This window comes from Giraffa tippelskirchi, chromosome 2, assembly GCF_054371585.1.
Source record: "Giraffa tippelskirchi isolate mGirTip1 chromosome 2, T2T-mGirTip1v1.2.pri, whole genome shotgun sequence".
Taxonomy (NCBI): domain Eukaryota; kingdom Metazoa; phylum Chordata; class Mammalia; order Artiodactyla; family Giraffidae; genus Giraffa; species Giraffa tippelskirchi.
The window spans coordinates 56,968,835-56,995,402 of NC_137276.1; the positions used below are offsets into that span (position 1 = coordinate 56,968,835).

The 26,568-nt window shown below is 44.8% G+C and overlaps 1 protein-coding gene across 7 annotated transcripts in view; it reads right to left on the reverse strand.

The window, feature by feature from the left end:
• Positions 1 to 10,459: 10,459 nt before the first annotated feature.
• Positions 10,460 to 26,568, reverse strand: part of SH2D4B (SH2 domain containing 4B) — an 86,093-nt gene continuing 69,984 nt past the window's right edge. For 6 of the 7 annotated variants that reach the window (XM_081570753.1, XM_081570749.1, XM_081570750.1 and 3 more), the window contains 2 exons: positions 16,659 to 16,879; positions 10,460 to 13,466 (listed from right to left, as the gene is read on the reverse strand). In XM_081570753.1, coding sequence (XP_081426879.1) covers positions 13,374 to 13,466; positions 16,659 to 16,879 — 314 coding nt within the window. In that variant the 3' untranslated portion in view covers positions 10,460 to 13,373. The remainder of the gene's footprint in view (positions 13,467 to 16,658; positions 16,880 to 26,568) is intronic. The other variant, XM_081570755.1, reaches the window with a different exon arrangement.

Here is a 26,568-nt window from a genome sequence, read left to right on the forward strand (position 1 = left end):
CAATGTTGCTAGTCCAAGGACCACACTTAGAGTAACAAGACTGTAGATGACAGTGCATGTACTTTGAAGTCAGATAGAATGATCTGAATCCCGTTTTTTACTCACCAGCCATATGACCTCAGACAAAGATGGTTAAATCATCTTGAACCTTGAACTCTAGGTCTATAAAATCAGCATGCACACACCTGACTGCATTTTTCGTGGGTGATGTAGATACCATATACATCTACATCTACATCTGGTATCCGGTATGTAATAGACATTCAGTACATTGTGTCTATTACTGTTACATGAATTTTCTCCCAATAGGTTCTGTATCCTCAGCAGCTTACTGCTTGTAGATACCAGTAAAATGCTGTGATTTACACAAACATGTAAATCATAGCATCTCAAACTTATGGGCATCACAGTTTCATTTTATTAGCCCCTCATGGCCAAGGTTAGATCCACCTATAATTGTAAACCCTGAGGCTGTGGATAAGTTAGAGTTGGGTCCTTAACAGTGGTCTGAGGCAGCCCTGATGAATGTACATCTTCTCTCACACCCAAACTGGAAAGACACAGAAGAAGTAAGATTGATGCCTCATCGCCACGCTGGAGGTGAGCCGTATTTCACATGTGCTCCAGGCAGACATTGGAACGTGACCTGCACAGAAAATCTTCAGAGGAGCATGTAGAAAGAGACTCAGTTCTGTGAGCTGGAAGGCCTGGGTTCACATACTAGCATCAGTGCTCTGTCACTGAGCCACCTCAAAGAACCCTCTAAGTTATCTGAGTCTCAATTTCCTCATCTGTAAAATGAGATGATGAAAATAATGCAGCCAAATTAGACACAGAGTGTGAACTGCTTTTAAAAGCATCATCCCCATCACCTTGGCTCCCCTTGTGTGAGAAGGGTTAGAATTTAAGATAAATGGGGAGGGATCCTTTCTCCACAATAGTTCTGAACCCAAGAACCCAGGAGCTTAGAAGCAGCAGATGTTTCAGAAATATTTGTTTGTGAATAAAATATACTGCAGTTTATTTTACATCAAAGAGTTTAGGTTATAGAGTGGCAAAAGTCCACCCCCGCCCCCAATTTGGGTTACATTTTGAAGCAGGGAGTGACTGAAACACTGTAATCCCATCTCCACAGCAGAGCTTGTAAGAGCCTTCCACAGTGACCCTCTCCAGCTCATTGCTGACTCCATCCCCAGGGCGCCAAATCCTGGAGCCCTTTTACACCTCTGCACCTTTTCACATGCCCCTACCTTGTCCTCTCCCTCAATCCTCCCCAAACTTCTGACTTAAGGACCAGTCAGGGCTCTTGGTTTCAACAGAGTCTGTCCTTCGGTGACATAAGCAGTAGAATAACATATCAGAGGATATTGGGGAGCTGAGAGAATCACCTAGAAGGCTGGAGAGAGTGGCTGGGCAGGTGGAGGGAGATGCAGGAAATCACAGTCAGAACCACAGCCAAGACTTCAGTGCAAAACAGCCCAGGGACCACCCTTCTGCTGCCACTACCAAGCACAGGAACCCATAAGTGTGTGTTCCACCAATGCCCCCCCCCAAAGGCTGGCCCGACTCCCACACTCCCCCCCATCACCAATCCAGGAAATGAGACTGGGCAGCTGCAGAGACTGGGCAGACCTGTGCAGGTGGGTAAGTGTGGGGGACTTTGCCCTTCTTACCAGGAAGGCAGAAAATGGGGAAATTGGGCTTCTCAACTTCTGTGGTAGAATCCTGCATTCCAACCAGACCCACTCAGGTAAAGGGCTCTGAAATCAGGCAGCCAGATAGATAACAGATGCATGTCCACAAGCCTAGCATCATGATGTGCCAAAACTTCCCTGCTATACTTTTCTCTGTGTCCTGGAGCTGTGTTCCAAGCACCCCTTAAATCTGACCATGTGGTTTTATATTTTTCTAACTAGGTTTCTCTGAATGCCTTAGGACAGACTCCCCCAAAACAGACCTTGGGAGGAGAAACCTCATACAAATGGTTTATGAAGGAAATTCTCCAGGAAAGATATGTGAAGGAGTGGGAAAACAGGACAGGAAGAAGGGAAAGCCAACAAGGAGGCGATCTTGGCAAAAGTGAAACAGAGGGTGGCTTCAAGCTGACCTCCACAGGGGACCTCAGGAGGGTAAACTATGCCTCAGAAACGACTCAACTCAAGGTGAGGGGCTGGGTTCCCACACTCAGTACCCAACAGGAATTGGTTAATGGCAGCAAGGGTTGGAGAAGGAAGGTATAAGTCCAAGGCACTTCCTTGCACAGTGGCTCCCGTGGCCCTAGCACCATGCTCCAAGAAGTGTGGCAGGTACCACTGTGCTATTGAAAGCACAGTGTTGACTGTAGCAAAGATAAAACAGGGTCCAAGGGGATGGACGGAGCTCTGACTCTGCCTGCTCCAGTGGCCTCATTACACTGGAGCCCCCTCAAGATCACTGCCTGGTGCTGATTTAGCCTTATGTTCCCAGCACCCAACACAGGGCAGGAGCTTAGAAGGCATTGAGGAAATGTTGAAAAAGTGAATAAATGCTGGCTGTAAGGGGCTTATTGCTTCTGGGGTGCAAAACAAAGCAAAAAGATGAACGCAGACCTTGACGGGAGGCAAGCAGGCAAGGGTCAGGGAATTCCAACCTGGGATTTATATTCCTTTCATTATCTTGCAAGTCCTGGCCACACTGTCTCTGACAAAGGAAAGAATTCGTGGAGTTCCCAAGATCAGAGGGGGCTTGTCTTTAGAAAGGGTCTAGTGTGGACTGAACCCTTGTCTCTGGAAGGTGAAAGAACATTTGGAGTTCTCAGGCACAGCCGGCCCACAGCTACCCATCCCCTCAGGAAAAACCTAGAAGCTGGAGCTGATACAGATGGCTTCTGAAGTCACATACAATACCCAGAGGACACGGGCGATTTGCTACAGCAGCTCACTTCTTGTCGCCTACTAGTAGGTGGAAGGCAGGACTGGACAGGCTTGTAAGCCCCTGACGAATGTGCTTTCACACTAGAGCTCCCAGAAGAATTCATCCCAGCTGACTCTGGAGAGAGGGTTATTTTTTGTCCTGTGCCTTTGGATTGGCCAACCTCAGAGAAAGAACAGAGCTGGTGGGGTGCAGGCAGAGGGAAGGGGGCAATCTCCCCCTCCCATTTTAGGATCAAGAAGAAGGCAGAGTGTTTTAGCACAGGCTTGATTTGGGATGCCAAAGAGATCTGTGTTCTTCCAGTCTGAGGCACAAATGGTAGCCCTGTGAGTGTGGCAGGCCACCAAGAGAAGGGACCACTGATTAAGGGTCACTGTGGCCCAGGTCATGTCATCAGCAGGCCAGTGCAGAACACCACCATCGGCCTCTGGAGTTAAGGGCCACTGTGATGGTTAATTTTATGAGCCAACTTGGCTGTGCTACAGAGCCCAGATATGTGGCCAAGGATTTTTGCAAGGGTGTTTTTGGATGTGACAAACATTTAAGTTGGTGGACTTTGGATAAAGCTGCTTGCTCTCCATGATATTGGTAAATCCATCCTGGGAAGAAGAGAGACTGGGAGTTCACTGACTGTAACCTGAAATAACCAAATTTTATTCAGAAAATGGGGACTTGATATAAATTAGGTTTAATTGCAGAAAATTAAAGTGGCATTTCTCACACAGTTACCTAAATCATGAAGATAGTACATGTCATCATCGTCACAAAGACAGCATGTCCACACTGTCCTGTGCCCCACAGAGGGGACACTTAACCTCAGAAACACAGAGTCTCCTTTTACTTAAAATAGACTGATGCTGAGGTCCAGCCCAGACCAAGGTGTTAGCATCTCTAGAGTAGGAACATTACTGTCTATTTGGGTTTTTTGCTTTGTTTTCAGGATCCCTGGAAACTGCTTTAGATCATCCTGTTCATGCCCATCATGTAACCCTGTGAATGGACAATTTCCTGGCTGGGCAGACAAAAACAGAGAACTGAGGTCCCTTCCCCTCTTTGCTGGTTTGTTTCCCTTTTGTTGTGCAAAGTTTCAAATACAGTCCAATTAGACTCTGCCTCCAGTCCTTCTAATCTGCAGAATTTACACTAGAAATTTCTCTCCATGCTCAGATTAACCAGTGAGGAAATGACAACCATTTTACATGGCCATCCCCTTGTTCTGCCAAGACCATAAAACAACTACACAAAGAAAATGGACAGAGTTGCCTGGTAGGTGGGGCCCAAAGTCTCCACAGCGTCCCAGCAGCAGAGCCCTGGCTTCCTGGGCAGGGACACTGAGCCACAGGTTCAGGGGAAAAAACCCTAGAGATGCTCAGACTGTACTGACTCCAAGTATGTGCTTCTCTGATGAATTTCCCTTGTCTCCTATTATTGCTTTGTCTTTGGAGATTCAAAAAAGGAGAAAATCTATACCATGGGAAAAGTGGAGAAAGTTAGAAATGAAATAAACCTTTAACTAGAGATTGTTCAAATGATCACTGCCAGAAATGTATGAAGAATGGGCTCAGTGCTAAAAACGATGACATTGGAAAATCCATGAAAAGCAGCATAAACTAAAGAACGTCGGAGTGCGGAGGATACGGTGGCCTGCCCTCCCGGGGTCCAGTGACCACCGCCAGGCAGTCTATCTCGTCAGGTACGGGGAGAAAGGTGAGGGTCACCTTGTGGTGGAGATGCTGAAACACTACAGCCAAGTTTAAAAGCCAGAGGTTGGGTGATAAGATAAGGCCTCTGCCTTCAAATGCAAAATAAAGAGATCTGTTAACAGACTTCACAAGTGGACCTAGAAAGGTGACTGTGGTGGATGGGACAGAACAGCAGGCAGAGACCCTATCTCTGAATACGTACAAGGACTCAAGGTTGGCAGGATAAGCTGGGACATCTTCAGACTAACTTTGCCCCCCTACCCAGATACACTCCTGACTCCTCCACCTTTGGTGGCTGTCCTGTATAGATTTCACCAAGAGTTTCAGACCCTCTGGCCACAGGCCGGTTCAGTCACTGGGGCACCCAGCAGAGGTTGGAAACAGGGAGGAGGGTGAAGGCAGGGTATTAATTTCTTGCCCCAGCTGCCTCCCTGGAAGGTCACCTCAGCTGTCTCTGTCCCCGGACACAGTCCTGACCTGCTTGGAATAGCCGGCGGTATATATATCTCCCTCCACATGCTGTAACTGCTCTCCCCTCCCCACATCAGGGCCTGGGGGTAACAGGTGGGATGCCACTAAGTCACACAGAGGTCACAGCCTTTCCACCATGGGTCCCCTACACCCCCACCTTTGTGAATAAAACCTCATCCGGTGACCCTTGTTGAGGCCCCCTCATCCTTCCTACTGGAGCCACAACGTAGACACCAACAGCCCCTAGATCTTTTCCTGGCCGTTCTCAGGTGTCAGTGAAAAAAAAAAAAAAAACAAATCACATATGCAATGGGGGAGAAAATGATTCCATTTGAAGAAGAAACTGAGAAAAGACAAAAAGCTTATAAAAGCCTATGAAATGTGTCTCCTAACTTTTTCTCCTTTTTGAGTCACCATTGTACTTTTGAGTACAATTGGTTAAAAATTAGTGTTCAGAGGCTTTTAATATTGCTGGGAGAAATGGTTCCTGCCTTAAACCAATCATTGAATTGCTTAATTGAGAACATAAATCTATGTTGTGAATACTGACAGTTTCTCTTTAAGGGCTCTGTATGCTACACCTACCAGCCTGGGCTCCATTGTTTTATAGACATGTCAGGTAAGCGCTTTTAACACAAAGTATTCCTCCCTTGGTATGTACTAAGTAATAAAAGTTAAGTTGTTCCTAAAATGATTTTTGTGTTTCTGTTTCAGCTGTGAGTTAGCCTCTGCTTTTTAAGGTTAAGAATGTTTCTAATGCAGAATGTCATTAATTAGTTTTCCCATGGCCCTTGTGTTCAGGGATTCCATGCCTCTTGAACAAATTGCTAAGCGGTTAATGCAAAACTATATTTTGTTAGGCAGACTGGAGAAAGTATCTGATTTATTCCTAAAACAACATTTTAGAGCAGGGCTCTGGGTTGCTAGATCACGGATGTTCATATGGATTTAGTTATTTGTTCAAATACTAATTTTTGTATTTCAGCATACTATTTTGGTTGTTCTGTTTGTTTTTATTTGCTTGTAAGCTACAAGCGTTCTTTACTTTTCAAGAAGCCTTAGAAACTGGAAATGAGGAGAGGGGCCTCATTAGCTCAGAGAACTTTCCACAGTTCTGTTCAACAACCACTAGTAGAAATATAAGGCTGAAACAATACACATGCAACATGTAAGGGGGTGGGCCCTCACCTTATTAAATTGCCCAGCAGCTGTGCAGGGGGAAAAGAATCACTAAAGAAAGGCAAAATGACAAGCAATAATTACAGCCAGTCAGAACAAGCCAAATGGGAAAAACCCACCAAAACCCCATGAAGATGTGAGAATAAAAAAGAAGTTAACCAGAGTCATACCGGCATAAATAGCAATATGAAACATCAATTAGAGTCAAGAAAAGGTAGATGAGGAAGAAACCAAGTTATAGAAGGGCTAGGCTGTTTTTGGCCAACACCCAAGTTAGAGGTACAAATTGTTTGCAGAAGTGTCCGAGACACTCGGCTGATGACTGAGAATCTAAGCAGAATAAGTCCCTTATGATGAATTCAGTTGTACAGATGTTCAGTTTGAGTGATAAGGGAGGGGTAGATTACAGAATGCTAAAGAGCTCCCCCCCCAACACACACACACACATACATGCAGCCCAAGTTTGGTTCTGAAGGAACTTGTAGATCATAGGGGCTTTTAAAGCCTTTTTCCTGGAACATATGAATACATACACTCATGTACTTTTATACTGCCATACCATTACTTATGCCAGTTTTTTCCTGTTTCTAGAAGCCTCTTTTATTCTTTGACCATTTATATTTGGATGCATATCGGTGACCCTCAGTGAATTACTCTTCCCTCTACTCTGCTTCCTCCTCCTGCCTAGGTGGGGGATGCAAGATGAGGTATCCATCGAGGGGAGAAGCCCTTTGGTGAATAGGTTAAGGGTCCACCATAGATAAGCTTGCTACCTCCCCCTTCTACAGAACATGGATGCTCCTGAGGCCTTCTCTCCTTCAGCTCCGCCAGAGTGGGGTCACTGATTGCTGGGCCTGTAACATGGGATGCCTCTAGGGTAACAAATTTTCCTTCAGAAGAGTATCTGGAATAACCATTTTTTGAAGGGGGGTTGTTTTTTAAGATATTTTTTTATTTTTTTAATTTATTTTTTAATTGAAGGAAAATTGCTTTACAATGTTGTACTGGTTTCTGCCATACAACAATGCAAATCAGCCATAATTATACATATATCACCTCCCTCCTAAGCCTCTGTCCCCTCCTCCCATCCCACCCCTCTAGGTCATCACAGAGTGTCAGGATGGACTCCCTGTGTTATATAGCAACTTCTCACCAGCTATCTATTTTACACATGGTAGTGTATATATGTCAGTTTGGCTGTGCCAGGTCTTAGCTACAGCACGTGGGATCTTTGATCCTCATTGCTGCATATGGGATCTAATTCCCTGACCAGGAATCGAACCCAGGCTCCCAACATTGGGAACACAGAGTCTTAGCCACTGGACCACCAGGGAAGTCCTGGCATAACCATTTTTGAGTGTGTCTCTGGCTCTGCAACCTTACCATTGTCCACATTATACAGTTTCCTAGAGTATAAGCTCATAGCCCAGCAAGTCCATGAGCTCATCCTATGAGATGATGTTAGAAGTGGACATGGACTATTGCCCACAACGGCAACTCTCACAGCTGATCTTAGCATGGTCAATGGAGAAGGGACATTCAGCTGTTATTAACTGTGTATCATGGATCCCATACTTTACAGACATCATCTTTATAAAGCCCACCAGCGAAAGCCCTCCTGGAATCATGTGTAACCAAAGTTAGATTGATCAGCTGGTTGCAGCAAGGGAAAGCATATACCAGAAGAACTGTGGGAGTTAGGTAAGATAACTTGTTGGAGCTGAAGCTGATCACAGCATAACCTTGGCAGGGATTGGTCAGAATCTATAAGCTGGGGAGTTGCTGAAACACCCAAGAGATCTTTAGAACACATGAGTCATGTAAATACACACCCAAGTTCATAGCAGCATTACAACAGCCACAAGGTTGAAGCAACATAGATGTCTATCAACAGAAGAATGGATAAACAAAATGTATACACATACGATGGAATATTACTCAGCCTTAAACAGGAAAAAAATCTGATACATACCACAATATGGATGAACCTTGAAGAAATTATGCCCAGTGAAACAAGCCGATGACAAAAAGGCCAATACAGCGATTCCACCTACATGCGGTACCTCGAGTCATCACATTAATTCAGACAGAAAGTAGAAAGGTGGCTGCCAGGGGCTGGAAGGAGGGGAGAACAGGGAGTTACTGTGTAATTGGTTACGTTTATCTGTTTTGCAAGTCACAGAACAGTTTTGCCAAGATGTGATTTTTGTTTGAATTCTCAGTTCCCCTACTTTAGACTAGATGTTAGCAGAGCTGTTTTTGAGCTTACGGGTCTTGCTTGTTTGTTCCTCTTAACAGCTGGAAGTAGTGGATTCAGGATTCCAACCCAAGGCAGCTGTGATGCTCAGCTTGGGCTTTTCAACCATAGGACTCCCCTAAAGGTGAAAGCAGCCTTTTGAGATCCACACAACCCATTTGTCCCCAGTCCATAACAAGTGCAATTTGACAACAGCGACTATTCCAGGCACCATAAAACATACAGGTATGTGGCATCACTTGGCCTCCAGGACCCACAGATTGAAGGACAAAACAAATAGAACTGTAGGGAAGTATGATTCATTCGAGAAAGCAAATGACCCTGTGCCCTTGTAAAGTATCTATATAACTGTGATCGTGCTTGCTTATATTTGGTTAAAATCCTTTGACAAAAAACAGGCCTCTTCTTTGATTACTAGAGATGAGTTTCAAATTTAAAATGGAAACATGTAACACATTCACTTAGGTTTCTCAGACATATAAACAATGGTCTTAGCATCTTTCCTAAGGAGTTAAATTTAGATAAAGCAGAAAAAGAAAGCAAAAGTAATTTCTCACATACACACCATAACTTAAAGCCGGGGTCAGCAAATTTTTCCATAAAGGGCTAGATAGAAAATATTTCAGGCTTTGCAGACCATAGGCAGCCAAAGACTAGGTAAACAAACTAGCAAAGCTGTAATCCAATAAAACTTTATTGATGGACACTGAAATTTGGATTTAATGTAATTTTCACAGGTCATAAAATATTATTCTTCTTTTTAATTTTTTCCAGCCAACTGAAAATATAAAAACCACTTTTGGCTCAGGCTGTAGAAACACAGAAGAGAGGCTGAATTTGGCCTGCAGCTTTAATGTGCAAGGCTTGCTTCTCCAATTGCGGCCAAAGGTCCTGCAACACTGACAACACCTGAAAACTTGTTAGAAATGCACACCTTCAGGCCCCACCCCTCAGCCACCGGAGGACATTTTAAGAACATCACCTGTGTTCGTTTACACATCCGAGATTGAAAACACTGGTGTGAGGTCTACACAGGCTCCAAAGCCAGGCTGGTGAATCCCAGTGCTGTAATACAACTTCTCTCAGAAGTGCCGCTGAGAAAGTTCTGAGCTTCTCTTTGCCTCAGTTTCCCCACACACAAGATGACGATGATAGCACCGTCTCCCTCAGCATGGTTGTGAGAATTATACCCACACACAGAACTCAGTATTTGTTGTTACTGTTACAAAATCTTGTGTTATTTTCCCAGCGACTGCTCTGAGACAGGCATTGTGGAGAAACTGTGGCCCCGAGAATTGTAGACACTTGTTTAGAGTCACAAAACAAAGGTCTTTCTGCCTCCAAAATTATCCCGAGGATAATGAAGGATTTAAGGGTACAGAAGAGGGCATGCTCCCCAGGGACTCAGATCTCCCTCTTCATGTGTCCTTTTTATTTATTTATTTTTTTAAGATTTTTTTTTTTAATGTAGACCATTTTAAAAATCTTATTGAATTTGTTACAATATTGTTTCTATTTTATATTTTAGCTTTTTGGCTGTAAGGCATTTGTAGTCTCCAGCCAGGGATTGAACCCACACCTCCTGCATTGGAAGATGAAGTCTTAACCACTGGACCACCAGGGAAGTCCCAACACATGTCCCTTCTAGGGATTCCCTCTCAGTAGCCCTTCGCAGCCCTTCGCAGCCTTGTTCCTTATATATTCCGTCCCCCTTCAGTGCGCAGCTCCAACTCCACACACAGGGACCTCCCCCCCAAATCTTTACCCCAAGTTCCCCTTTCATTCCTTGAAATTTATCCTCCATTAAGTTGCACAGTGTTTTTTTTACAACTTCTCCTTCTAGTTGTGGATTGTAAATTTTCCCTCTGCTGAGTCCTGTAGCTGGCTGGCTGTTTTTCATTATATTTGTAGGCCTCAGGGAAAAAAAATAGGCAATTCCTTTATTTGAGAATCCTGACATTTATTAGCATAATAAAACTCTCACGATGAGATTGCAGTTTTCCAGACAGTAATTTCATTTGCAGGACAACTTACAAGGAATTTATTTTAAGGCCAGGTAAAACCTAAAATCTATGAGACATGCAGAAAGTATGGGCCCCAAATACAAGGAAATAAATGTGCTGGACATGGAAAATTCAGCTGTTGTTTCTCACAAGTTAATTAGGGGTGACAGGAACAACAGCTTAGGGAATCAAGTTCTCAACCCATCCTGGTCTGCTTTCAAAGCTGCTTTTGAATAGAAGTTTCTTCTTGTTAGTTCCTTCTAACACCTCGAAAATCATCACATCATATCCTCATGACATTTGAAACTATTGTCACTGTTAAAGCAGTTGTCACCAGCAATACTTTCCATTTCATAGAGCTCTCATATTTATCATTTGACTGACCTGCCAAGAGGCCTAGTGGTAGCCATATAGGAAATTCTCTTCTCAGATACACTGAACTTTAGTGAGGTTAAATGACATGAACAGCATCATATGGTTAGTTAAGTAGCAACCAGAACTCTAATTTGATTCCTCAGAGTCTAATAGAAAGAAGGTAATTATAATAATAATAATAATCAGGTTTTAAAGCACTTTACAGTTCAGAAAGCCGATTCCCTCAATCACTTTCATGCATCCATTCAGGGGCCCTGTGATGCAGGGAAATAGGAGGAAGGCCATGGAGTCAGGATACAAATTTTATATTATAAAACACATTTGTATGATGGATCCTTACCCTGGCTTCCCCAAAATGCTAAGCCTGTGGCACATGCTTATATGCCACTGTTTCACATGGTAACAAAGTCCCAAGGGACCAGGAGAGAAAGAAAAAAAAAAGCAGAAGCAAGGCAGAGATGGAGGGGATGGTACTGATGCAGCTACCACTTGTTTTATCATGACCAGTTGCTCGGTCTTATTGGACTGTCTTAATATGTCTTGCATAAGAAGAACAGCCTCATGATACAGTCCATCCAGAAGGGAGGAGGAAGGGAGAAGAACTGATCACCAGCCTCTGTCTCCCATTAATCCAGGATTCCCTGCATGGGGAATTAACTTCCCAGCTCTCCTTGGTTGCATGGTGTCTCAACATCTCTGCAGTAACAGAAGAACAGTCCATAGCACCACACGTGGCAAGGCACCATTGGCCAATGCTCATGTAAAGCTGATCAACATGGTGGGAAAGAGTAGAGCCCATCCAGAACTGGTTTTAGTGGTGGCAACAGGAGTAAAATAAGTAGCAAGTAGCCAAGCTGATCTGAGGAACAGGTGAGTCAGTGGTGGAATAGAGCATGAGAGATATTTGATACAACTATCAAGTAAGGTAACCAGTTCACTGATGGCCAGAGTCCATTCATCCTTTTACTCCCACCAAATACAATGCTGCCAGCATTATAATACTAGTCAGTTTCAGGGTGTGATTTGAACCCAAGTCTGCTTGATTCTGCAGCCTATAAAATTCCCATGATAACATGTCATATACAAATACATATAATCCATAAATGTGAAACATGAGCATGCAAAGACATCAATGCTGAAAGTTATTGAAGAGTTACTGGGAGAGTCTTCTTGTTAATAAGAAGAATGTACTCAGTATAAACATAGTATAAATAGAACACAGTCAGTATAAATAGGCATGCAAGCATGCATGCTCAGTCGCTTCAGTCGTGTCCAACTCTTTGTGACCCTATGGACTGTAGCCCGCAAGCCTCCTCTGTTATGGGATTCTCCAAGCAAGAATACTGGAGTGGTTTCCATTTCCTTCTCCAGGGGATCTTCCTGACCCCGGGATCGAACCCGTGTCTCTTAAGTTTCCTGCATTGGCAGGCAGGTTCTTTACCACTAATGCCGCCTGGGAAGCCGAGTATAAATGGACAGTAGAATCAAAATCAAAAGGACTGTGAGGATAGAGCTAACAATTTGAGTAACCTGCATAAACAGGACCACATCCTAGAAAGCAAAGGCCATATCAGAGGTCTACAAACGATCCTTGTATTTTTAATTTCCCTGGGGCTTAGGCACATCTGTAGAAATACATGAAACCACTGCCTCAATATTGCAAATCTGAGGCCAAGATATGATTTCAAGAAACAGGAGAGATGGCAGAAGAAGAGGGAAATACAGAGGCAGGGCAATGTCATCTGTTCTGGAAGCTGGGACTCAGAAGCCTTAGGTAATTCCAATGATAATACCAATGAGAATGAATATCATTTAAAATACAGTACCTATGCCTTCCATATAAATCCTTTACAATATTTCTTCCCTAATATCCATGACTTTATGCTGCTGCTGCTGCTGCTAAGTCGCTTCAGTCGTGTCCAACTCTGTGCAACCCCATGGACTGCAGCCTATCAGGCTCCTCCATCCATGGGATTTTCCAGGCAAGAGTACTGGAGTGGGGTGCAATTCCATGACTTTATAAACAGGGACAAATAGAACTTACTAGAAATCATTCCTGGCCAGTGTTGGAAAACTTTCAAAAGAAGTGCATTCATTCAACAAACATTTATTGAATGTCTACCATAGGTTAAATTCAGAGTTCGGCACTGGAATTATTTGGATAATTAAAACATGACCACGTACTCTAGGAGCTCAGTTTAGGGCAGCCATGACAAAACGGCTTTATTTTCTGAGGTTGTATCTAAATTTTTCAGGAAAGAGCTGTATCAGCTATTAGCAATTTCTGTCCTGGGCACTAGGTCAGGAACCACCAACACATACACCATATATTTCATATTTGTTTAAATATACTAATCCACTTGTTCCTCTGGATGTTAGTGGATCTTCCAGAAGGCCATAAGGATTTTAGCTGGGAAGTTCTTGAGTTCAAAAATAGGATGCCCAATGAAGTCAAATTGAGAAGGGGGAAGAAAATCATTCAAACAACAGATGGTAGTCTGGTGGGCTGTCCCTCTGTCCACAGGGTTCCTGCAGCAACTCTCCCCCTGCAACAGTGATAATTTCCTCCTAAAAAGGAAAAAAAAAAAAAAAAGTAAAATTCACTTATAATCAGGAAAAGGAAATAAATGTCCACCAGAGAGAGACCAGTTCAAGATAGAAAGACTAAGAATATGTATCTCCCTCCTCCTCATTCAAATTTATAGAAATGACAGAAAAAGTGTTCTTAAAAAGAAATAAATCTATAAAAGCATGGGAAAATAAGAAGGAAGGCCACCAACAAAGCAAGACCAAAGTCAATATGTGATGAGATTGTCAGAGGAGTGAATGTAGGGCAGGAGAGAGAACAAGTTGTCAGTGGGCAGGTTGGGGGAACCCCAGAGGACAGAAGTCTGTGTCTCAGGCAGGTGAGGACGTGAGGAGAGGAAGCCGAAGCAATGCAAACAGTTCAGACAGTTTCACTCCCAAAGATGAGCTACTCACTGTCAGCTCCAACCTTGGCCACATGAAGAGGCTGGATTTGAGAAACAGGAACTGTATCCACAGATGAACAAATAGGAATTTCAAAGTTCAAAGATTCCCCCCAAAGCCCAAAACTTATGAACATTTAAGGAAAATCATAACCATAAAAGAAAGATGCCAAACTCAAACAATCGAAATGACTCCCAGGAAAATATCAGGTTTATAAAACAAACCGAGTCTTTCAGAGATATGTATTATATTCCTCAGTGAAATAAGAAGATCAATCACCCATGAAACAAGAATGGACTATTACAAAATAAAAGAACCCGTTAAAGAATCTGGAAATGAAAGGGACGCCCATTTAAGTTCAAAACTTTTTTTCAATAGAAGACCTGGAGAGCAGAATGGATGTAACTAAAGAGCAATTTAGTCGCCAAGAGAACTGACACATCAACACATCAGTAAAAAAAAAGACATCTGAGTAGAAAAATGGACAAAGGATATAAACAGATAATTCACAGAAGAAATCCAAGTGGCCATTAAAAATGTGAAAAAATCCTCAGCATCAGTGGTAATGAGAGAATGCAGGCTCAACAACAGTGAGATACATTGTCTGCCCATCTGGTGGGAAAAAATTAAAATGACTGATAATCTCCAGTATTGGCAGCAGTGTCGGGGAACAGCCTCATATAGTTTTGGAAGAAGTATGAATTGGCGCTACATTTTAGGAGGGCAGTCTGGCAGATCTTTACAAAGTAAAATGTGCATAGTCTTCTAGCCAGCAATTCCAATTTGAGGGATCCATCCCAGAAAAAGATTTGCATGTGTGCCCAAAGTAACACATACAGCACTGTTTGTGATCATGAAAACCTGGAAGCTACCAAAGTGACCAGCAAAAGGAGGGTGGAGAACGAAATTGTAAGATACATCTACACCAAGATGTGGTGTATGCCTGGACATGAAAAGATCCCATAGACACAAGTCAGTAACAACCAGCTTGTCCTGATAATATACAAATGTAAGGTATAGTGTTTTAGTGCTTTACACAGTGATAGCTCATTGAAATCTTCCTGACCCTGAAGAGGTGAGTGCTATTATTAACCCTATCTTACTGAGGAGGAAAGGCTTCCCTGGTGGTTCAGTGGTAAAGAATCCACCTGCCAATGCAGGAGACGTGAGTTCAATTCCTGGGTTGGGAAGATGCCCTGGAGGAGGGCATGGCAGCCCACTTCAGTATTCTTGCCTGGAGAATCCCCATGGACAGAGGAGCCTGGAGGGCTACAGTCCATGGGGTCGCTAAGAGTCAGATATGACTTAGCGACTAAACGACAACACTGAGGAAGAAACTAAGGTCCCAAAGTTGAATAGTTGCCCAAAGTGACACACTGTAATGAAGCTGGGGTTTAAAACCTGGAGCTTGATTTCAGGGACTATGCTTTCAAAACATGCATTCAAGGATATATTGTGAAAGTGTTAGTCGCTCAGTCATGTCTGACTCTCTGTGAATCTGCCTGCCAATGCAGGAGATGCAAGAGACGTGGGTTCAGTCTCTTGCATCTCCTGCATTGGCAGGCAGATTCTTTACAACTGCACTACCTGGGAAGCCAGAGTCATGGTGAAAGTTAAATACAACATGGATCGTGGATGAGCGCAACAGGCACAGTGCTCAAAACAGAAGGTGCCAGCATCCACACACCCTTCCTTCCTCTGTCCTATGGTTGAAATGTACGTAGAAATCTGCCTTGATTCTGGTTAACTGAGTTTTCCAGGCAGTTCTCTCCTCCCAGCATCTAGCTATTTGTAATTGTATGTGCTTTACTTGAAGTTAAGAGCTGTCCTAGAGACCTGGAGACATCCATGAAGAAAAACTAATATGAATTCAAGAGTCCCTTTTATAGCAAAAACCCAGTGAGATGGCCAAGGAATTCTGTGAACATTTCTACACCTGCGAAGCTCAGGGAGATGGGGACCCCTGTGTTGTCACAGCTCTATCTCCTAGAATCCTGGGCCCCACCTTTCTGGGTCACTGAGCTCCACTGCTGGCTTTCTCACAGGTAGTATTGAAGCCACATTAACACAAAATTTGTTTCTTTTTATACACACTGTTTGGAAGGCAACATCTCTTCTAATGTGAGGTCCCCAGCAGGGGAACAAATAACAAATAGAGTTGTGGGAAACAAGAATGTGCATACTGCTTTCCAGTTATAGGGTGCTGTTACATACAGTCCCCATGCAAGACTCACAGGAGCCAAGCTAAGTATTATTTATAAGACATTCGTTTGCCTAGTTAGGGGGCTTAAGCTCAGCATGAATAAGGAAACTGCCTGAGGTCACACACAAACTAAGTGGTAAGGCTGGATTTGGAACAAGAGGCTTTAGAAAAGCTTCTCTAACTGCAGGGTTGCCTGCTCAACTTCAGCTAACCCTATGAAGCTGCCAGAGACTTGTCTAGAACATCCTCAAAAGGGACATTCTGGAATGAGCTGGGGGTGAGACATGGGCTTGGACAGAAGGCAAGTCAACCAGCCAGCCCCCTTCTCACTCAGGTACTCAGGGTGAGAACACACCTGTGGACCAGGGTTAGAGATGCCCACATGAGTAGAGAGTTGGCCAGAGAAGAACAGCAATTCCAGAGCCTGGTCTAGACAATCTCTGGTCTCTTCCATCAGGATGGTCTAGATCCCTGTGACCCTAGAGACTTTCTGAGGCTGCCTGCTCACTCTCCATCCTCATCTCTTAGAATGCCCACAGCCTGGCATTTCCTGCCCTCCTCCACATCAGCACCCCTAAGAGGAATACCTTGTGGAAATCAATGAGATCCGTGAGTGTCGCATGGCGATTGGGGTCTACTCCCAGGAAGCTGTAAAAATCCCCAGAGGCATCCACAAGAAAATGCTTGAACCCCTTCTGCAGGCGGTAGGAGAGGGTATAACCCCAGATTTTCTCACTGACCCGGACCAGAAATGAGCCCTCGGTCATATTCTCAAGGAGATCTTCAGCATCTTCTCGGCTGATAATTCCTGGTTTTAAAAAAGAAAAGAAAAAAAAAATGTCAGCAGATTCTGCAACCCCTTTCTCATCTGCCAGGCTTCCCATCTCATCCCTGCCCCTCAGCCTCTGTCAAAGTTCTAGAGAAAAGGGGAGCCTCAGGAGCTGTCCAGCACTTCCCTTATTCCAGTGAGGGGACCTCTTGGCCCGGAGCAACTAACGGCAGTGAGCTTGGGGGCAGAGTCTCTACTAAGACCCCAATTTAGCATGCTTTCCTTCAAATTAAGCCACACTAATTTGGATTAATTGGGTAAAATCGGGCAAGCAAAGAATTAGTAATGAGCTGGAATTATAGCGTCTATTGATTACAAATACAAGTCAACAAACATTGCCCTGTGGAGATCCTTGCTTTAATGAACAGACCAGAATGACTTACGATTACTACCTTGGTTATCTCTCTGGTACCTGTGAGTGAGCACCTGAAAACAGCAGTTCCTCTTAGGAAGTAAAAAGATATCCTCTGTCTATCTATGGACACAAGGCAAACAGTTTCTTAATAGGGGCACAGAATTAAGCACCACTTCAGCTCAAAGAACAAAACATTCTCAGGTTCTGCAGTTCTATACAATGTGGTTTCACCAGAGTATGACAGTCAGGTGTTTGTGCATCAGTGTCAATCCCCTGAAAGGCTTTTCAGGAGCTGCTCTCCCCTGAGGAGTACCAAAGGGGCCATGCGTCTGGTGGGTCAGGCTTTGGAGGGCAGGGTGGTGGGAAAAGGAGAGGGAGACTTAGTCTACCTGTCCAGCCCTGCCCTCACCTGCCTACAGGACCTTCAGCCAAGCCCTCAACTTCTCCAATGTCTTTTAACATTTAAATGACCATCTTAACCTATCTATTTCCAGGGCATGTTATGACTTTCAAGTGAGACCAAGAATTGAAAAACCATTTTGTAAACAGAAGAGCTGTGGGATTGTGGGCTCCTGCTCTCATCTGTTATTTGGGGGAAAGGTAAATTTGCAACACAATGTCCTCTTACACACCCACTTATTTACCATCTACATACATTCAGCAGGGTTCTGCCAGTCACACAGCAGAGGGCAGAAGGTGGCTGGGCTGCTCATCACCCTGACCCTGAAGGCACTGCACACTGTTACTCACCACCACCACCCCCTCCACCACAGCACCCCCAGTGCCTCTGCTACGATTCAGTGCAGGGACACTCCCTTCCCCGATCTTTCCTACTTCACAGGAGGTGTGGCAGGACTTCCTTGTGCCCAAAGCAGAGGACACAGAAGCCACCACACTGTCACAGGTCCCCTGTCAAGATAGCCAACAACACAAATGGGGGCCACCTCTTTCCTCCTGGGGCCGAGGACTTACCAGGAGGCAATCGAGCCAACAACCCCCACCCCAACCAGGCGGGATAAGCAGAAAACCAGGAAGAGAGAGGGAGAGAAACAGGCGGGAAGCGCTCCCACCACAGGGCACCCGGAGGATGGCACATACATCCATGCAGGAGGGTAGATGCCCCCGGTGGCATTGGTAGGTTCAGCTGGAGAAGAAGCGACGGCCAAAAGAAGTCCAACCAAAAGGGCATCCTAAGGCTTTGTCAAAAGACTCAGCAGTGATCCTCAGCCACCTCCCTGCCCCAATACCAGAGGACCTAGATCCCAAAGGTGGCTGGGGCGGAGGAGTCAGTAAAGGGAGACAGAGACATAGCCAAGGCCTGTGAAGAAGAAGGACCAGAAGACATCACCTCTGTCCCAATTCTAAGTACCTCAAGCTGAAGCCCCGTGTTGACTGGCGGTGGAGAGGAGAGTTAAAATGGGTGGAGACTAAACACCCTTGATGTGACTTGATTTTTTAATATGCAAAAATGATCAGTAGCACCAAAATGACAATGCCACGTCTCTCTGCCATCTAAAACCCTGGAAGATCCTTCCACTGACCTCCATCTGGCAAAGCCTCGCTCAAGCACAGTGGACACCAGGCTCTGAATGTCTACTTTCTCCCTGCTGACCTGGAATCCTCACTGAAGGATTTCTCTTCTCTCCCAAGAATCACAGGCTGCCGGGTGCCTATACTCTACCTTTGTGTGGGTTAGAAAACATCCTTCAAGGTGGTTGAGCTGGAAGAAGGTGCTTCTCCGAGCCAAAAGGACTAAGCTTACATTTCTGCCCTTCAATTCGTTCTCCCCTAAACCAGCCCCCACTGAAAGTGAAAGTTGCTCAGTCCTGTCTGACTCTTTGCGACCCCATGGACTATAGAGTCCATGGAATTCTCCAGGCCAGAATACTGGAGTGGGTAGCCTTTCCCTTCTCCAGGGGATCCTCCCAATCCAGGGATTAAACCCAGGTCTCCTGCATTGCAGGCAGATTCTTTACCAGCTGAGCCACAAGGGAAGCCCAAACTAGCCCCACTGGCTTCTTTTTATTCATTGCACATTCTGCCTGACCCACCAGGAAATCGTTTTATCCCAGAAGGTGCTGGGACAGCTCACCTTTGGGCTTTCATGACCTTCTGCCCAGACTCTACAGTATATTAGTACAGCTGGGAACAGCTCAAGGATGGAGACTGGCAGCCATGAGTTCTGCTCAGCCTCCCTTCCAGAAAGACTCTGCTTCAAGGAGCAGCATCTCCAGCTGTTGTCCCTGCAGGATCCACCATGCCCAGGAGGTACTACATGCCTGATTCAGGGCAAAGGGTATTATAACTGAGTCCAAGGGTACCAGAGCCACCATGTCTACCCTATGTTGATGTTGTCCAGTCAGTAAATCATGTCTGACTCGTGCAACTCCATGGATTGCAGCACACCAGGCTTCCCTGTCCTTCACCATCTCCCAGAGTTTGCTCAAACTCATGTACATTGAGTGATGCCATCCAACCATCTCGTCCTCTGTCGTCCCCTTCTCCTCCTGACGACCCTACATGGGGGATGACAGTCTCCTACGTGGGACTCCTCTACTGAGCAGTCTTTTCTCGGGAGCTTCCCCTCAGCCTGACCAAGGTGTTCTCTGAGCTGCACTCCTGTGTCAGGCTCTTCCTCTCAATCATCTGTCCTTCCTTCCCTCTGCCCCTTTACAGGTGTCAGACCTGTACCATGTTCTTAAGACTCTCCCCACCTACCCCATTCCCTCTTCCCTTCATCCTTCAACGGAATTTCCTCTAATAAAGCTCTTGGACTTCTGCTTTTGGATGACCTGAACAGACAAAGCAACCTTATCTTTATACTCCAAGTGCCAGAGATGTTGGGGGGAGGGGGGCTTGTTTACTTCATGGCAGTGAATATGCACATGAACTAAAATCACAGCTCAGGGACTTGATCAATAGGTGGCCTTGGGCATGTCACTTAAGCCCCTCTTAAGTGACACCCAGTTCAGTGTCCTCATCTATTAAATGGTACTGATTATAGCACCTATGTCTTATCATTATTTGAGACTTCATTACAGTAGTGTATTAATGTGCTTATCACACATGTGAATGTGCTTAAAGTAATGACTACCCAATACCATGTAACTCATCTGTACTGGATATACTGAGTACATGACATATGTGCTACTGTTGGATGTTACCTCAAGCTTATAGCAGCAATGATCATTGTACTGCTGGGCTGTACTACCCACACCCCACACACCCAATCCTCTCAGAGAGGGTGCTGAGGGTGACTTTCTCTGAAGGGGACCACTTGGGTCCCTGGGCCCAAGCCTGGGCTATTCTATATGGGGGACTCACCAGGTAGCTCAAATAATAAGCATCAGTGAACTCTTTGATACCTCTTTGATGCCTTCCTATGACTCAAAATCATAATCTGTCCCAAGACCAAAGGTAGTATGGCCTCATAGTTCAGGATGCCAAAGACAGTTTTACAGAAAACCAACCATCAAGAGAATTAGTTGGTGGCTGGGGGATGTGAAGGTTGTTTGGGGGAAGAAGCAGTTGCTTTCCTGCTCCATTATTCTGCTCTCCATCTCTCTCTCCCCAGATCACTCTTAAGCTAAGTGTACTGGGAATCAGCATTAATCATATCCCATCCCATCCCATCCCCTTTGATACACTTTACAACCTCCTGGCTGAGGAAATGGGGGGGGAGCCACACCTCCCCACTTCTAGCTAGGGAGTGAGCTCACCATCAGGACCACAGAAACTTTCTAAATCTGCTAATAACCAAGATCTTCTGCTGAGGGATACAGCCTTACCAGATGATGCTCCAGGGTTGTTGACCATTATTGGAGAATACAGCTATGGATTCTTTCTGAGCCAGTTCTCACCCTCAGACAACAGGAAATGTAGCTTTTCCTGTAGTTTCCAGAAACACTTTCTTTTCCTTTTTTCCTTTTTCTTTCCTCCAATAAACATTTATCAACCACTCTCTAGGAGCCAGGCCCCATGCTGGGCATCTAAGAGTCACCATTGAATGAGAAACAATTCCTGCCTTCCAGAATCTTTGATTCTGGACTGAAATCAAGATTAGCAGAATTTTTTATGGGGGGTGGGGGTGATGTGGTGTGAGAGGAGCTCACTGTAACTGGTAGTGATAAAGACCATAGAATATGGGCTCAGAGAGATAACCCTCCCAGCTCTGGAGCCCAGGGATGGAAGTGCCAGTTAGACTGAGAACAGAAAGGTTAAGACAGAGGGGCAAGGAAAAAGGGGCAGTTTGCAAAAGGAAAGAGCACATGATTCTTTGTGGCTGGAGGGAGAGCTGAAGTAGGAGCTGGGCAGTGGCAAGACATGTAGAGGTTGGCAGGGGTCAGGCCCCAAAGCACTCTCTACACCATTAAAAGGATTACGGACTTCATTCTGAGGGCAGTGGGGAGCTACTGATCTTCCCTAAACAGAGGAAGGACACAAGAATGTTCAAGAGTGGAAAATCGATTGAAGGGTACGGATTAGAGACATACAAGCCAGGGATTTCAACTCAGTGATGGCTTTCTCACATAAGCGTTGTTTCACAGCTACATTTCCACAGTTGCAACCTTGGTATCCAGCTCCCAAGCCAGTAGTCAGCCAGGAATAGTTTCCATTGTGAAGCAGAGGGCCAAGGGTCACACGAGAAGCCTGATATTGAAGCCAGCACTGGGCAGTACCTGGGGGACTCGGTGGCCCTCATCACATTTAGTCTCCTAACAACCCTACCATTGTCAGTTCATAGCTGAGGACACTGAAGTTCAGCAAGACAAGTGACTTACCCAAGGTCAGTTCAATTCAGTCGCTCAGTCATGTCCGACTCTTTGCGACCCCATGAACTGCAGCACGCCAGGCCTCTCTGTCCATCACCAACTCCTGGAGTCTACCCAAACCCATGTCCATTGAGTCAGTGATGCCATCCAACCGTCTCATTCTCTGTCATCCCCTTCTCCTCTTGCCTCCAATCCTACCCAGCATTAGGGTCTTTTCCAATGAGTCAACTCTTCACATGAGGTGGCCAAAGTACTGGAGTTTCAGCTTCAACATCAGTCCTTCCAATGAACACCCAGGATTGATCTCCTTTAGGATGGATTGATTGGATCTCCTTGCAGTCCAAGGGACTCTCAAGAGTCTTCTCCAACACCACAGTTCAAAAGCATCAATTCTGCAGCGTTCAGCTCTCTTCACCGTCCAACTCTCACATCCATACATGACCACTGGAAAAACCATAGCCTTGACTAGACGGACTTTTGTTGGCAAAGTAATGTCTCTGCTTTAAATATGCTATCTAGGTTGGCCACAACCTTCCTTCCAAGGAGTAAGCGACTTTTAATTTCATGGCTGCAATCACCATCAGCAGTGATTTTGGAGCCCAAAAAAATAAAGTCTGACACTGTTTCCACTGTTTCCCCATCTATTTCCCACGAAGTGATGGGACCAGATGCCATGATCTTAGTTTCCTGAACGTTGAGCTTTAAGCCAACTTTTTCACTCTCCTCTTTCACTTTCATCAAGAGGCTCTTTAGTTCTTCTTCACTTTCTGCCATAAGGGTGGTGTCATCTGCATATCTGTTACTGATATTTCTCCCGGCAATCTTGATTCCAGCTTGTGTTTCTTCCAGCCCAGCGTTTCTCATGATGCACTCTGCATATAAGTTAAATAAGTAGGGTGACAATATACAGCCTTGACATACTCCTTTGCCTATTTGGAACCAGTCTGTTGTTCCATGTCCAGTTCTAACTGTTGCTTCCTGCCCTGCATACAGGTTTCTCAAGAGACAGGTCAGATGGTCTGGTATTCCCATCTGAAGCAGGGCAAAGGCTAATAGAGTTTTGCCAAGAGAATGCACTGGTAATAGCAAACACCCTATTCCAACAACACAAGAGAAGACTCTACACGTGGACATCACCAGATGGTCAACACCGAAATCAGATTGATTATATTCTTTGCAGCCAAAGATGGAAAAGCTCTATACAATCAGCAAAAACAAGACCGGGAGCTGACTGTGGCTCAGATCATGAACTGCTTATTGCCAAGTTCAGACTTAAATTGAAGAAAGTAGGGGAAACCACTAGTCCATTCAGGTATGACCTAGATCAAATCCCTTATGAGTATACAGTAGAAGTGACAGATAGATTTAAGGGACTAGATCTGATAGACAGAGTGCCTGATGAACTATGGACAGAGGTTTGTGACATTGTACAGGAGACAGGGATCAAGACAATCCCCATGGAAAAGAAATGCAAAAAAGCAAAATGGCTGTCTCAGGAGGCCTTACAGATAGCTGGGAAGAGAAGAGAAGGGAAAAGCAAAGGAGAAAAGGGAAGATATTCCCATCTGAATGTAGAGTTTCAAAGAATAGCAAGGAGAGATAAGAAAGCCTTCCTCAGCGATCAATGGAAAGAAATAGAGGAAAACAACAGATTGGGAAAAACTAGAGATCTCTTCACGAAAATTAGAGATACCAAAGGAACATTTCATGCAAAGATAGGCTCGATAAAGGACAGAAATGGTACGGACCTAACAGAAGCAGAAGATATTAAGAAGAGGTGGCAAGAATACACAGAAGAACTGTACAAAAAAGATCTTCACGACCCAGATAATCACAATGGTGTGATCACTCACCTAGAGCCAGACATCCTGGAATGTGAGGTCAAGTGGGCCTTAGAAAGCATCACTACGAACAAAGCTAGTGGAGGTGATGGAATTCCAGTTGAGCTATTTCAAATCCTCAAAGACAATGCTATGAACGTGCTGCACTCGATATGCCAGCAAATTTGGAAAACTCAGCAGAGGCCACAGGACTGGAAAAGGTCAGTTTTCATTCCAATCCCAAAGAAAGGCAATGCCAAAGAATGCTCAAACTACCGCACAATTGCACTCATCTCACACGCTAGTAAAGTAATGCTCAAAATTCTCCAAGCCAGGCTTCAGCAATACGTGAACCGTGAACTTCCAGATTTTCAAGCTGGTTTTAGAAAAGGTAGAGGAACCAGAGATCAAATTGCCAATATCCGCTGGATCATTGAAAAAGCAAGAGAGTTCCAGAAAAACATCTATTTCTGCTTTATTGACATTGACTTACAAAGTAACGATAATCATGGGTAATTTGAGGGTTTAAAAAAGATAGAACTAAATTACTGAATAGTATCTTATCATTTGAGAGCAGGATGATTAGAATTTGTTTAGGAAGAGGTTAAAGATATATATTAACAAAGTATGCATGTGAAATCATCGGAATTAACCACTAAAAACAGGCGTTGAGTGTGGTATAACCTCCAAACAACAGAAGCAGGAAGATGCAATGAGAAAAAAAATTATTTTTCAATGAAGTGTAAAATAAGCTAATAACTGAAAAATAAATACAGTGTAGTTCCATTTATATTAAACTGAAAAACTCACGAAGCTAAACCCTCATGGTTGGAGATCAATATATAAACAATATATGAAGCAAAGAAATGATGGACAAAATACTCAGAATAGGGATCACATCTGATGAAAGGAAGTGGGATACATTAGTGAGAAGAAGGCTATGTAGAGGCCTCGAATGACTTTATTCCTTGCTTTTCACCAGAGTCAACGGCACAAGGAAGCAAAGCTGTAATCTGGAAACTGAGGCGGAAGCCCAGCATACAGATGGAGATCCTTGATGGGAACTAAGGGGAAAAGGGTGTTGGACCTGACCTGTCCCACAAGTCCCACGGGTGCCCATGGCTTCTCTGGGCATCAGAGGCAATCTGACTCACTGCAATGCCCCCTGTGGCGCCTCTTCCCAGAAAAGACAGGGCCAAGGTCAGGGGACAGAGGCCCTTCAGGGCAGCAGCCCCGCTTCCTGTGGTTGCATCAGGTGAGGGTGAGAAGGTGGGGAAGGCAGCCCGGAACATGTACACCAGCACAGCAAAGGAGTCCAGGATGACTTTCAGGCTCCTGGCACCTGCACATCAATAGCACGTGTGGGAGTTTGCAGCCAATATTCCCGTGACGTGGGGCAGCTGCTGCTCCCCACTCAGGTCTGTTATTGTACCTCGGGCACAAATCCCCGAACATTCTTCCTGACGCCTCCCCTAATCATCTCCCTGGATTCTTCTCAAACACCACCAAAACTCAGTGTTCGCTATCAAAATATTGGCTCCTTCTGTACTAACCGACGGCAGCCCCGGGAAAGGAGAGACACATTAAGCACACTTGCAAAAGACGCTCTGCTCTCAGGGACCCATAAATCCACATTTTAGCAAATCCTAAAGCAGACCCGGGATGCAGTTCCCATCCCCTCCGCCACTTCCATACTGGTCCCTGAAATCATTAGCTCGACTCGAACCTGAGTAACCAAATGAGCTCCTTTTATTTCTCTGTTAGGGCTTCTCCCCAAAAAGGAAGAAAGCCAGGCAGGCCAGACATGACATTTTACTTTTTATGGGTCTCAATTTATCTGACATGCATATTTCTTAAAGCTTTCACCAAAGCTATGCCTCACTGGCCAGCCAACAACACCTCCATTACCTCTCAGCTATTTCTCATTCACTTCTGTGACTTTCCTTTCTTATTGCCACACTTTCCAGACGATAACATTAAGGGGATTGGAATTATTAAGCTCTTCCTTCTCAACAGTTTCTCAGAGCATCCTGAAGCCACAGAGATTGTGATGAATGAGTTCCAATGCCTTCATTTTTTATAACTCCAAATGAAATTTAGCCACAGCTAAGTGCTGAGACAAGGGTTTCACTGGACAAGCTTCTTGGTTTCAGATATATTATGCACAAGGGGCACCATTCCATGCCATGACTGCCTGCCTGTTCCAAGCTGACATGCCAGGCTCAAATCACGGATGCCACTATTCATGACAGGGTTGCAACCCCCCAGCAAAATGACTTCTGAAACTGGCTACACGAGCTTGTGTAGCACTAACCTCAATTGGAAGTAGAAATTCATTATTTGATTCATGCCAGTCTCGTTGACTGGATTGTGAGTTTCACTAGGACAGTTACTTTCCTCAACATGGTGGCCCTCCATTGGTCTTGCCCACTCAGGACCATCTGTGCTTCTTCTGGCAAGGGAATGGTGAGCTTCTTTTGGGGAGCCACATCTTCCCCCTCAGTCTATCCAGTTGCAATGGGATGGACTCGTCCCTGCTCCAGGAGTGGTCATGTGACTCAAGCCTAGCCAATCAGAGAGCTCATCCATCTGGCCATGATGACCGGCTCAGGAGTGGGCATGTGACCACACCAGAGTCAACAAGGCAGAATATTGGGACTAATACTACAAATTATTTGAGAGAAAAGTATGCCCCCTCTTCAGCTAGATTTGAAACTAGGA